Source organism: Cololabis saira, chromosome 10 (genome assembly GCF_033807715.1).
Source record: "Cololabis saira isolate AMF1-May2022 chromosome 10, fColSai1.1, whole genome shotgun sequence".
In the NCBI taxonomy this organism is placed as follows: Eukaryota; Metazoa; Chordata; class Actinopteri; order Beloniformes; family Belonidae; genus Cololabis; species Cololabis saira.
The window spans coordinates 11,353,891-11,367,901 of NC_084596.1; the positions used below are offsets into that span (position 1 = coordinate 11,353,891).

A 14,011-nucleotide genomic window follows, 5' to 3' on the forward strand; every position below is an offset into this window, starting at 1 on the left:
ACATTTACTTTATGCTGTATGCAGTAATGTTTCCCTTATCCACTGTTATGTAGTTGATAGTTTAAACTTTACTTTATATCCCAGTGGAAGCCAAGGAACGATGCTAGAATGTTGTTGTTGTTGTTGTTGTTGTTGTTGTTGTTGTTGTTGTTGTTGTTGTTGTTGTTGTTGTTGTTGTTGTTGTTGTTGTTGTTGTTGTTGTTGTTGTTGTTGTTGTTGTTGTTGTTGTTGTTGTTGTTGTTGTTGTTGTTGTTGTTGTTGTTGTTGTTGTTGTTGTTGTTGTTGTTGTTGTTGTTGTTGTTGTTGTTGTTCACAGTCAAGTGTGTTGAGTTAAAGAATCTGTGTACAGTTTAGACTAATTGCCCATTATGCCAGCATGCCATGCTGTGACTGAATATGTACATACTCTGTTCTGTAGGTTGCTGTACTAGCTGCTGTTCTGTAGGCTACAACTTGATTGATTTTCACAGCACACAGTTGGCTAACTTTATTTTCTGGTTTTCCCAGTGTTCAGGGAACAGTACTATACTGCATTTCACAGACCAAGTGTCAGCATTTTATATTTTATATTTTTATTTTTACTGCAAATGGCCTTCTCTTTTCGTTGCAAATAAATATGCCAAAGTGGGACAAAGAAAATGTTGATGTTCATTATTTTATAACCAGTAATAGTATGTTACACACTGTTTTACAGTTTTAGAGTGTTTTGGTAAAAATTTACCTAATTTTTACATTAAAAATATATATTTTTTAATGCCCGCGGAATATTAACTTTCAAGCCGCGGAATCAAGAATTCCTCTCCGCGGAATCAAGAATTCCTCTCCGCGGAATTTAAACTTTTTCTTTGCAGATTCCTGGAGGGTCTAAAAAGTACTGGTTTCAAAACTACTTAAAGTATAAAAGTAAAAGTAATGTAAGGGGGAAAAAAGCCATTAAGGACAAAAGCCATTGAAAATGAATGCATCTTAGTATAATGCAAATATATTAAAGAAGCATATATGTGTACTATTGAGCATTAACATGTGTTTCAGAGAGCAGGAGATATGATGACTAGTTGCCTATAAGTATTGTAATGGTGCTAAAAGTCAAACTTCAGAGGCATGTTATCATTTATCCTAACCTTTATTGGAATGTACATCCAAGTTTAGTTGCAGGAATCTGAGGGAACGGATGTAAGAACAAAACTGGACAAGAACATCTGAAACAACCACAACCAAATTCACTCTATCCGGATGGAGCAATTTAACTGGATAGTTTTTTTTTAAAGGCCAAAATGAAATAGAGTAACGAGGCTGTTTTTAAAATGTAAGGAGTAAAAAGTACAGATAATTGTGTGAAAATGTAAGGAGTAAAAGTAAAAAAGAAAAATAATTACTCCAGTGAAGTATAGATAACCAAAATTTCTACTTAAGTAAGGTAACAAAGTATTTGTACTTCGTTACTTGACACCTCTGGCAACCAGACACGTCGGTTTGGACGTTTAGAACTGGTTCAAATGTCTAGGAGCGGTTCAGACGTCTATGGTGGACAGATGTGTTTGTTTGGTTTCAAAGCATTCAAACATTCACAGAAACGGTTGAATTGTCTAATTTGGTTTGAATTTCTAAATATGAATTAAATATAAATATAGATACAAAACTGTAAAATCAATTGAACGGTGATATCGGTAAGCCCCGCCCATAAAACCCAGATAAGCCAATGGTTGCCGAGTATCAGTCCCACAGGGACCACGGCTGGGACGTCTGTAGATTTATCATCTGTTTCATGGAGTTTCTGCCAAAAACATGTTAAAACAAGCTGTCTGGGGGAGTTTAACTGCTGACTCCAGGTACTCTGAGAGGGGGGGGCCTTTTATTACCATAGATGTGTATCGTTATTGGCTTGGCCAGCTGTTAATAGTTTTTCTTTTTACCGTCTGTGGATTCATCCTTGGTGTCCAGGATTTGTTACCGACAGACTGTTTGATCCACGAATGAAGTGCTTTTGCTTCTGTACGTGTCACATCGTATGAACCCCCCTCGCCCAGAGACGATTGGCTCGGTACGGAACGTACCGGTGGGAAATCAGCGATGTCGTTTCATTCTTTTGACCGGCTTATCAGAAGCTGATTTCTTTCAGGAAGTTCTTCCAGAGAGTAAAACATGATTTTAATCATTTTCTCATGTTGATCCATGAGTGAAACCTTGATCTCAGGATTAGTTTTAATAAAAGAAATAAATTAAAGTGGAGACTTTGAGCTTGACTATATCTGAGAAACAAGTACGGCGCTCGTCTCCGGCAGCAATCAGAATAAAAGCTGCAAGGTCACGGCGCTCCATCAAAACGCACTTCACACTGTTGAACATCAAAGACGGCGAGCCACCCGGCTACTTTCTGCACACGATTACGGGCCGCCGCTACTGTCGCCTCGTTCCACCAACTACTAAGAATAAACCCAAGGATGGCGGCTTTATTTACCGACTGGTTCAGACGCGCTTTGAAGCCCGGCTGCACTTCCCGGCCTTGTTCTTCCCAATCTGGGATCCAGGGACCTTCGTGATGCCTTGGGGGGGGGTTCTCTGAAATTACCAAGGACCACTGAGAGCAGGGAGTTTATTATTCTGCTCTGCAGAAGCTGAAAGGTCCGATGGGAGGTTTAGACTTGCAGTGGATGTTGAACCTTGAAGCTGCTTTTATACCATTTGTATAAAAGTTAAAAAACACCTTATCTTTAAGACTCAAGCTGTGCACGGATCACAGGCTGCATCGGGGCCGTTTTTAAAAGCTTATTAAGTATATAACACCCCCAACTATGGAGGAAGAAATATCTGGATACGCTCAAGTCCCTGAATCTCAATCAGCACAAGCGTCCTTGCAAAAAAAAACCAACAAAAAGTACAAAAAAACCTTTGCCAGTTTTGTAGAATCTAGACTACGCCATTAATCGAGTACACAAACTCCCAAATAAATTCTATTTCATCCTAAAATTAAACTAGACCCATAAACCTGAATGTGATTAATTGGCTTTGGTGAAAAATGAAAAAAATAATGTCTGTAGTCATCTAAGGGATTCCGGTTGATTGACAGGTGAATGGATGGTAATAAAACATTAATGATGTTGAGTTTTCATCTTAATCTTCATCATGGAGCAAACTAGTAAAAAACTAAATAAGCCATCAGGTGACCAGTTCAGAAAAAGAAGGAAAGAAGAAGAGGAGAAACGGCCAAAGATAAAGGGATGCAGATTTCTATGAGTGACAGCAGGCTATAGGTTATTAATGAACCTCTAATCCACATGTGACAAAGCTTTTTAAAACACTTGTAGTGTTTTATTCTTAATTAACAGGATGTAAACAAATGTTAATGAAATGTGCATTATGGTTATTTTTATTGGGTAACTGATGCATGCGTGACGTAAGTGGGATCTAACTTACGTATATTATCTTAATTGTAAATTAACCAGGTCGTAAATCTAGCCAGAACTGCATCGGGTCTCAATGCAAGATCTGAACAAAAGGCATCTAAATAAAAGTGCATTAGGTACATTTTGTTGATAGATGATGTATTTCTTTTCAAATATGAGCACTTTTGCCTTCAACAGGAACAAAATGTTCACATGAAGCCCCACTGGTGTTACTTTCACAAACCGATAGGTGACATCAGGAGGAACTAAACCTGATTCTAGGATAAAGTCTTGTTTGTTTTTTTTTCTTTTTATAAAAATGCAAACACTCCCCAGCTGACCATTCTCCCATGTTCTGGTCCTGTTTGCCACATTCTGGAATCTTTAAAACTCTTAGCACACAATGGCTCGACATTGTTGAAGAAATATACGCCATGGAAAAATTGACTTTTTGTTTGAGAATTACAGGAAGGGATTTTGCTCAAAAGTGGCAAAAATGGTCTACATTTAAGGTCAAATCCCAGCCATGCCCTTAAAGAAGGGTAAGAAAAGAATGGCAAAATATTACATCTCCCCCAGGAAGTTATGTTATGATTGTTACTATCATTTTTTATTTTTATTATTATTTTTTTTTCTCTTTCCATTCTGTGTAACTTGAAAAAGACAAAATAAAAAGTAGAAAAAAAAGAAAAAAAAAAACTCTTAGCACAGCGTATAACCATCTCTCCTGAACCTCTCTTAGCTTTGTTTGGGGCCTTTTACCTCTAGAGTTATACAGAATGTCCTTCCTTCACCCCCCCGTTATACTCCTTAAATGGAAACACTCTCAACCTCCATCCCATAGTAGGTGGCTGGAAGAAGTTTTACTGCTCATGAGTCTTGAAAAGCTCAGATTTTCCCTCAATGGCTCCTTACATTCATTAGAAAGCACCTGGAGACGTCTCTTAAACTTTAAGAGATCCGCAGGACAGCGCGGGAAATTCCGGCCCGGAATTGCAGCACATTTTGCACACAGCCTGTTCAAGGCAACGGAGAGATACACTAGAGGGCTCATTGTTTTTGGTTTGGAACGCTTCATCTGACATTATTACTAGAAAACTTAAAACGTATACAAATTTCTTTTCATAAATCCTGCCTAAATCCTGCCTCATGCTCCTTTAAGTCACATTGAGTCTTTTACATCTCTGTGTTGATGTGTTGACTGATCCTCCCCCCATTTATTTTATTTTTAATTATTAATTCCCCCCTTTTTTTCCTTTTTCTTATTATTATTTATGTTTTTTGTTGATTTTTCTTTATATTTGGTTGTTTTTCTTGTCCATGTTGTGAGTGCTAGGGTGGGGATGGGAATGTGGGAGGTATATAAAAAGATGTTATATGTTATATTCCTGTACTACTGTTGTATCTTGTGCATCAAAAAGTGCGTCAGACTTAACGGCTGACGTCAGTGTCGAGGTCAAAGCCTTCGTTGACGAGACAGGATTTTTGTAAATGATGGTGAAACCATCACCATGGGAGTGAGAGTGGGAGGATGGAGGGTGACTGGTACCGGTTTTGTGGTGCCGGTGGTGATGGTGGTGTCGGTGGTGCTGGGCGGAGATGTGCATGTGCTGGGCCAGGACGTCGGCCAGCCTGCCGCCCGCCGCCGCGCTGCCGCCGCTGCGCGTGGAGGACGAGGAGGAGGAGGCCGTGGACGAGGTGGTGGTGGTGGTGGTGGAGGACGTGCCGTGGATGGCCCGGCTGATCCAGTGCTCCATGCTGATGCTGCCCTCCCGGCTGGACGAGGCCCCGCCCCCGCCGCCGCCGTCCCCCTCCTCCCCGCCGTCGCCGCCGCCTCCCTCGTCGCCGTTGCCGTGGCCCTCGTCCTCGGAGCCCGAGGACGTGTCTGAGGAGGAGAGAACGGGGAGAAGGATGACGAAGGTCGTCATGACAACAACTCATCATGGTTACAGACAGACGCAGCGTTTAAAAGAGCATTTCTCTCTTAGACATGTGAGGAAATTCCAACCTGGACCACAACATCCCACTTTGTTGTTCCTTTTTTTGAGGAAAACTGAGATGCAGCTATAAAACATTCTCTGCATCGTAAAGAAAAACAACAAATATACGAGCAGCCATTTATAATATTTGAAATGCCTTAATAAAATATTTTGAAAACCTCAAGACACTTCCTGAGAGTCCCTGAGGGTAAAGCATGGAGATCTGATACCTAAGACCTGCAGAAGCACATAAATCGTGTTAGCCTTCTTTTTTTTTTCTTTCTTCTCTGTATTGTAGGAATATGTACATATATGCATATACATTTGTTATGATTGTTTTGTTACTCTTTAACGGTAGTATTTTTATTTGTCACTATAACTATTATTTTTGTATCCCCTTTTTTGGTGTAAGATGTTTTGTCTGTTTTGTATTTAATAAAAAGAGATAAAAAACACACAAAAAAAAAACAAATATACGAGCAGCTGGAACCTAAATAACTAAGAATGGGACGACGTTCCTCGACGTCTCATTTTTAATCTAAAGACGGCATCTTTTACTGCTTTGTCATTTGATAAGTTTGTTTTGTTGCTTTTGTGCATAAAAAGAGTTTACAAGATTTGAAAATCACTGAATTCTGTTTCTATTTACATTTTACGTTGCGTCTCAATTTTTAAATTTTCTTTTTAAATTTGGGTTCCGATAACTTCGGAAAAAAAGAAAATTGGTTTTAATCTTTATTTAGTGGCTAGTTTTTAAGAATACTAATAAAGAAAATGTTACTTACTCCGTTGGAAGAGTTGTTTTAGTTGAATATGAGACAGTTTGGCTAGATTTATGCTTTGACGCTGCCTGAATGACGACTGGAAACACTTTCACGCGGGGTTAAAGTTTAGCTAATAAGGACCGGATTTTGCAGACCATTAGGCGTACCAGGTCATACGGCACATGATAAAACATATATAAAGAGAATGTCGTCTAAATGTCGTATAAAGAGAAACAAAACAGTCTGGAAAGTTGAACTTTATTCAACTTCTTCGCATGAAACTGCTCCGAGGTCAGTAAACACAACAACATTCATACATGAGGCGCCCCGGATTATAGTCCGCACTGCCGATTATTGAGAAAAATTAAGGATTTTAAACCTTATAGTGCGAAGAACACAGTAGGCAGCGGGTGCCTTTGCCCGCAAATGAACACTGCTAATCAGAGCTAGCCGGAGCTAACTGGCTCTGGTTCGACGCACCTGATTCCAATCAAAGATCGTTATGGATACGTCATCAAGGGCTCCACAGGTCTGGTGAGGATTTGGTGAGATAACGTTTGGGCAACGATATCCGACATGACTGAAAAGTAATATTAGCATCGTAGCTTAGGATGAGCTAAGCTAAAATAAGCAAGCGTACAGCTCGAGTTATGCGCTCCTGCCAGGATGGCGTCATCCAGAGCTCAGAGGAAGTAACCAGCACAAATCAAAAACACCCGGAGGAGGATTTGACGACATATCGGGTTCATTTGGAGACATCGCAGAGACGTTCAAGGTTTTACACCACATTTATATACTGTACTAGAAGCCCTCGTAACGGCTTCACATCAGACGTCAGTCACTCCTCTAACAAGAAAAGCTTTACACTCCAGTAAGAAAGTGTGAAGCGGGGACGACACGCTGATGCGATTGATTGACAAATCTGTGTCTCCTTGTCAACATGCTGAGGAAGATGTTGCCAAGAGCCCCGAGATGTCAGGAAATAAACGCTTATCTGTCTTTAAAGTGAGGAAGTGTTTCATTAATGCTTTTAATTATGTATCAAGAAACTGAGGAGACGCGTCTGTCAGATCAATCAAGCTCTGCCTTGGTCGTCTAGTCGGATCCTGAGTGCTTTCAGTCACGCAAGAATGTTTTTTTTGGTTTTTATTTAAATATATCCTGCAGTGAAAATTTCACTTTAGTAGAAATACTGGATTTATCACAAAATAAAATGTTCAAGTTACAATATAATACATTAAATCAGTATTTCATGACATGTTTTGCTCATTCTGATGCATTTTGGAAGCAATTATTTCTTTATTGATTAATGTTTTCATTCTTATGAATCTGCGTTTTGTCCACTAACAGATTGTTTATTTGTAAAAACCTTGAGAATAAAGAAAAATGTCTTCAAAAAGGCTCAGAATGTCACCCATAATACAATTTTCTTTTTACAACATAATCCATGAACTGATTACTTCTAGCAGGTTGAAAAATGAAATTTTGTTTTTAGGGTAAAAAAAAAAGAAAAGTAAATTTTCAAAGAAACTGAAGCCGTGAGATAAACGAAGGGAAAACGGTAGAAGAAGTAGAAGCGTCACAATTACTTACTCAAGCAAAGTACTGCAGTAAATATTCTGGATTAAAAACGAGGGAAATTGAACGTACACCTTTCTATTTTAAGGTTTTACATTTGAGATGTTCAGGTGGACCCGGGACCGGATTATCAACAGAATAATATCACATGTAAATGTTGACCAGTCAGCCGTTCGATGACCAACGTTGGCGACGCTGCTACAAGAGGCAAATGCAGATACAATTTTAGTGTCTTTTGAATTTCAAACGACGTGTTTAACCACAGCAGAGAAGAAAACTGGGTTTGAATGAGCGCTGGATGGATGGAAGCTGCCGGAGGACGAGAGTAGCTGCAGTATTGATGTCGTCTTCGTCTCCGTGACGGGGTCGATGATTGGATGGGATGAGCCTCATTGATAAGATTGACGGCTCTCTAGCTGTCAGCCGGCAGCTGATGACCTCATCAGACGAGCTCAAACGTCTGCACTCGGATAATAAAAGCACAGCGTCTCTTATCAGTTCGATAAGCTTCTAATTGGACGTCTCGTTTGAAATGTCACAAATTCAGTATCGGTGATATGAGTTGTAGAGATTTATTCTGAGTGATTCTCTCAAAGAATACTCGTTTTCTCTCTGAAGAGTTCCTCCATTATTTAAATTCAAAGACTTGGGAGCTGACTTGGTATTGCCCCTGAAAGACTTGAGACTTGGCTTTTACTTGGGGAAAAAGACTTGAAACGACTTATATTTGGGACAAAAGACGTGAAATGACTTTGACATGGGACAAAATACTTGATACGACTTAGACCCCGTCCACACGTAGCCGAATATCTGCTAAACCGGAGATATTTTCCTACGTTTGGACCTGTCATCCACACGAAAACGCAAATAAACGAAGCTTTAAAAAAACTCCGGGCAAAGTGAAGATTTTTGAAAACTCCGTTTATGTAGATGTAGACACACACAACCGGAGTTTTGCGTTTTCGAACGTCACATTATGCGCCAAAACAACAACAAATCTGCTCTGACGTGCGCCTTTTGTTTACTACAGATGATCCAGCATCTGTTCTCCAAGCTATTAAATAAATGGTCTCTGGTCTTGACCACAGCTTACTGCGTTACCCCGACACAGAGCCTACAACCGTAGGGTACGCAGCGACGCGCACCCTACGGTGCCCGCGGAGCCCCCGCGGAGCCGCGGAGCCGTGGAGCCGCAGCTTCCCGGGAGCCGCAGGTGATCTACAGGTTAGAATGCTTATGAATGTGGTCGAAAACGCAGATCTTCGGTTATGTGTGGATGCAAATTTCTTTATAAACGGAGGGGGGAAATATTCGTTTTTAAAAATACCCGGCTACGTGTGGACGGGGTCTTAAACTTGGGACAAAAGACAGAAGAGTTGAGACTTGACTTGGAAAAAAGACTTGAAACTTGATTTAAAGGGGACCTATTATGGCATTTAATGTATATTTTAAACAGGCCTTGAATGTCTTAAAAACAATCTAAAGCTTGTTTTTTCTACATAAATCATAAATCCAGCCTGTGGGCCCTGTCACTAGTTTTACCGCTTCTAACCTCTTTTTCTGCGCCTCATTTTTAGGGAAGGGGGGGGTATGATAATGAGGCTCTGTGCTGATTGGCTCCCTGAATGACGTGTAGCAGGGGAGGAGCATAAACCTCGCTCCGCCAGAGCAGCCCGAGCCTGTAAATTATCACAACACTGAATTGTCACAAATGGAAACTTTATTGTTAAATAAATAAAATATGAGTTGTATATAAATAACATTTATGCACTATTTAAGCCGGATCTACCCGGCGGATGCTGAACGCTGGCCCCGGAGCCACGCCGGGCGCCCGGGAGCAGCGCTGCTGGATCAGCGCGCATCACCGCAGCTTTAACGGGGGAATCTGACCGCTTCCGACCGGCCGGGACCGCAGGAACCGGCCTAGACTGGTAGCAGGGACTCCCGGGGACCGACCAGCGGAATTTCAGCCGGATCTGCCTGGCGGATGTTGCGCGACGGGCACTGCAACCCCACGGCGGGCGCACAGATCCGCTCCGGAGCGCATCCGCGGCGCATCGTCGGTTACCGGGGATCAAACCGACAGATTTGCCTGAAAATCTCGGAGGGTGAAGCTGGTCCGACCTGGGACAGACCCCCGAGGAACCAGCTCCCAAACCACCCGGGAACCTGGATGATTTAACCCGGATCCGCTCCGCCGCGGCGCCGTGTCCGACTGGCTGAAGAAAACACCGCTCCAGCAGCGGAGAGAGCTGGTTGTGGGCGTGGTTTCAGCAGCGGAGGCTGAACCTCTGGAAATCTGCTCCCGTCGTTACGTAACGACAGGAGCAGATTCTAATCGGCTCAAAAAAAACCACGTGACACTGGGGGACTCTGTAAGGCGGGGGTCAGAGACCCTGCAGAAATTCATGGTATTTTGTCTCCCCTGTGCTGGCAGGGTGAGGGGAGACCACTTTATATATGTTAAAACAAGAAAAAACCTGTTTTTCATAATAGGTCCCCTTTAAGACTTGGGACAAAAGATTTGAAACTTGACTTGGGACAAAAGACTTGAGACTTGACTTGGACTCTGGAAAAAAGACTTAAGACTTTACTTAGGACCAAAGATCTGGGACTTGATAGACTTGATACTTGACTTGGAACAAAAAAATTTAAACTTGACTTGGGACTTAGGACAAAAGATGTGATACTTGAGTTGGACTTGGGGGGAGAAAGATGCTTAAGACTTTACTTGGTATTTGCCCCTGAAAGACTTGAGATTTGCCTGGGACTCTAATACAAGAGACCTGAAACTTGAATGAAATCCCTGACATTTCGGTAAAAATACCACAGACGGTACAAAAGCGCCTTTTCCAACCATGTCTTTACAACTCAGTTACAAGCAGCTGGTTTTAGCTACTGATACTGAAGCCTCAGAAGAACAGAAGATGTGGCATCATGCAGTTAGTTAACATCCGTATTAAAGGCATCTTTGACGGTGCAGGTTCTTCCTCACCTGGAGGCGTGTAGGCGTCCATGGAGGTCTGGACCACCAGCGACCGCCGCTTGGACGGCATCGGCACCGCCATCTTTCTTTCTTTATGCTTGGCCAGGGCCGCCTGCACCGCCTCTGTGTGCACATCTGGAAACACAAGATTTCAGACTCACCCACAGGCCTTTCAGGCAAACTGGTACCAATAATATATCAATCAAAATACATCCGGCACACGAGAACAAAGAAGAGGACCAAAGAGGAAGTAAGAGAGGAAGTCGAAGAAAGAAGACTAGGAAGTAGGCGAAGTAAGAGGAAGTAGAAGAGGAACTAAGGGAATGAAGTAGAAGAGAATGAATAAGAGAATGAAGAGGAAGTACAAGAGGAAGTAAAAGAAAGAAGTACAGTAAGCTAGAAAAAGAACATGAGGGAATAAGAGAAAGAAGAAGATGTAGACAATGAAGTAAGAGAAAGAAGAAGTTGGAGAAAGAAGTAGAGGAAGTAGAAGTAGAGGGAGTAGTAAAAAGAAGTAGAGAAAGGAAGAAAATGAAGAGGAAGTAAAAGAAATACGAGGAAATGGAAGATGAAGAAAAAGGAAGTAGAGGAGGAAGTCAGAGAATGAAGAGGAAGTAAGAAGAAGAAGGCTAGGAAGTAGGCGATGGAGTAGAAGAGAATGAAGTAAGAGAATGAAACGGAAGTACAAGAGGAAGTAAGAGAAAGAAGTAGAGTAAGTTAGAAAAAGAAGATGATGGAGTAAGAGAAAGAAGAGGAAGTAGACAATGAAGTAAGAGGAAGTAAGAGAATGAAGTAGAGGAAGTAAGAAAAAGAAGAAGTAAAAAAAAGAAGAAGAGGAAGTAGAAGAGGAAATCAGAGAAAGTAAGAGAATGAAGATGAAGTAAAAAAAGAAGACTAGTAAGTAGACGATGAAGTAGAAGATAATATAGTAAGAAAATGAAGAGGAAGTACAAGAGGAAGTAAAAGGAAGAAGTAGAGTAAGTTAGAAAAAGAAGATGAGGGAGTAAGAGAAAGAAGATGATGTAGACAATGAAGTAAGAGGAAGTAAGAGAATGAAGTAGAGGAAGTAAGAAAAAGAAGTAGAGGAAGTAAGAAAAAGAAGTAGAGGAAGTAAGAAAAAGAAGAAGAGGAAGTAGTATAAAGAAGTAGAGAAAGGATGAGAAAGAAGTTAGAAAAAGAAGATGAGGGAGTAAGAGAAAGAAGAGGATGTAGACAATGAAGTAAGAGAATGAAGTAAAGGAAGTAAGAAAAAGATGAAGAGGAAGTAAGATAATGAAGTAAGAGAATGAAGAGGACGTACAAGAGGAAGTAAGTTAGAGTAAGTTAGAAAAAGAAGATGAGGGAGTAAGAGAAAGAAGAGGAAGTAGAAGTAGAGGTAGTAGTCAAAAGAAGTAGAGAAAGGACGAAAATGAAGAGGAAGTAGAAGAGGAAATAAGAGAAAGTAAGAGGAAGTAGAAGATGAAGGAAGAGGAAGTAGAATAGGAAGCGAGACGTCACCTGATCTGTAGCGCTCGTCCCTGGATCCGGAGGAGCGGCGGCGGTTGTAGCGCGAGGACGAGGACGGGGTGACGGGGGCTCTCCGGTCCGGGCCCGCCGACGGATCCATTCCTGGGGAGGAGAGAGGATGATCAACCCAAGCAACGCCATACCATAATAATACCATAATACTGACGCCGCAGCCCCTAGGAATGATGGGTAAATCAGCCAATCAGAGACCTCTTACTGACCTCTACCACTTCCTCATCCTCACCTCTTCCTCATCCTCACCACTTCCTCACCTCACCTCTTCCTCATCCTCACCTCTTCCTCATCCTCACCACTTCCTCACCTCACCTCTTCCTCATCTTCACCACTTCCTCATCCTCACCTCTTCCTCATCCTCACCTCTTCCTCATCCTCACCTCTTCCTCATCCTCACCTCTTCCTCATCTTCACCTCTTCCTCATCTTCACCTCTTCCTCATCCTCACCACTTCTTCATCTTCACCTCTTCCTCATCCTCACCTCTTCCTCATCCTCTACCACTTCCTCATCTTCACCTCTTCCTCATCCTCACCTCTTCCTCATCCTCACCTCTTCCTCATCCTCACCTCTTCCTCATCTTCACCTCTTCCTCATCTTCACCTCTTCCTCATCTTCACCTCTTCCTCAACTCTTCCTCATCTTCACCTCTTCCTCATCCTCACCTCTTCCTCATCCTCACCTCTTCCTCATCTTCACCTCTTCCTCTCCCTCACCTCTTCCTCATCTTCACCACTTCCTCATCTTCACCTCTTCCTCATCTTCACCTCTTCCTCATCCTCACCTCTTCCTCATCCTCACCTCTTCCTCATCCTCACCTCTTCCTCATCTTCACCTCTTCCTCATCTTCACCTCTTCCTCATCCTCTACCACTTCCTCATCTTCACCTCTTCCTCTTCCTCACCCTCAACTCTTCCTCTTCCTCACCCTCACCTCTTCCTCATCTTCACCTCTTCCTCACCACTTCCTCATCTTCACCTCTTCCTCATCCTCACCTCTTCCTCATGCTCACCTCTTCCTCATCCTCACCTCTTCCTCATCCTCATCTTCACCTCTTCCTCATCTTCACATCTTCCTCATCTTCACCTCTTCCTCATCTTCACCTCTTCCTCTTCCTCACCTCTTCCTCATCTTCACCTCTTCCTCACCTCTTCCTCATCCTCACCTCTTCCTCACCTCTTCCTCATCTTCACCACTTCCTCACCTCTTCCTCATCCTCACCTCTTCCTGACCTCTACCTCTTCCTCATCTTCACCTCTTCCTCATCTTCACCTCTTCCTCATCCTCACCTCTTCCTCATCTTCACCTCTTCCTCATCCTCACCTCTTCCTCACCTCTTCCTCATCTTCACCACTTCCTCACCTCTTCCTCATCCTCACCTCTTCCTCACCTCTTCCTCATCTTCACCTCTTCCTCACCCTCACCTCTTCCTCATCCTCACCTCTTCCTCATCTTCACCTCTTCCTCATCTTCACCTCTAGCTCTTCCTCACCACTTCCTCATCCTCAACTCTTCCTCATCCTCACATCTTCCTCATCTTCACCTCTTCCTCATCCTCACATCTTCCTCATCTTCACCTCTTCCTCATCCTCACCACTTCCTCATCCTCAACTCTTCCTCACCTCTTCCTCATCTTCACCTCTTCCTCATCTTCACCTCTTCCTCATCCTCACATCTTCCTCATCTTCACCTCTTCCTCATCCTCACCACTTCCTCATCTTCACCTCTTCCTCATCCTCACCACTTCCTCATCTTCACCTCTTCCTCATCCTCACCACTTCCTCATCTTCACCTCTTCCTC

General features: G+C 42.4%; 1 protein-coding gene across 3 annotated transcripts in view; it reads right to left on the minus strand.

Moving 5' to 3' along the window:
* LOC133452412 (disco-interacting protein 2 homolog C) overlaps positions 1 to 14,011 on the minus strand; it is a 237,252-nt gene that overhangs the window by 96,766 nt on the left and 126,475 nt on the right. For all 3 annotated transcript variants that reach the window (XM_061731689.1, XM_061731690.1, XM_061731691.1), the window contains exons 3-5: positions 12,188 to 12,298; positions 10,700 to 10,825; positions 4,933 to 5,268 (exon numbers count right to left, since the gene is read on the minus strand). In XM_061731689.1, the coding sequence (XP_061587673.1) occupies positions 4,933 to 5,268; positions 10,700 to 10,825; positions 12,188 to 12,298 (573 nt within the window). The remainder of the gene's footprint in view (positions 1 to 4,932; positions 5,269 to 10,699; positions 10,826 to 12,187; positions 12,299 to 14,011) is intronic.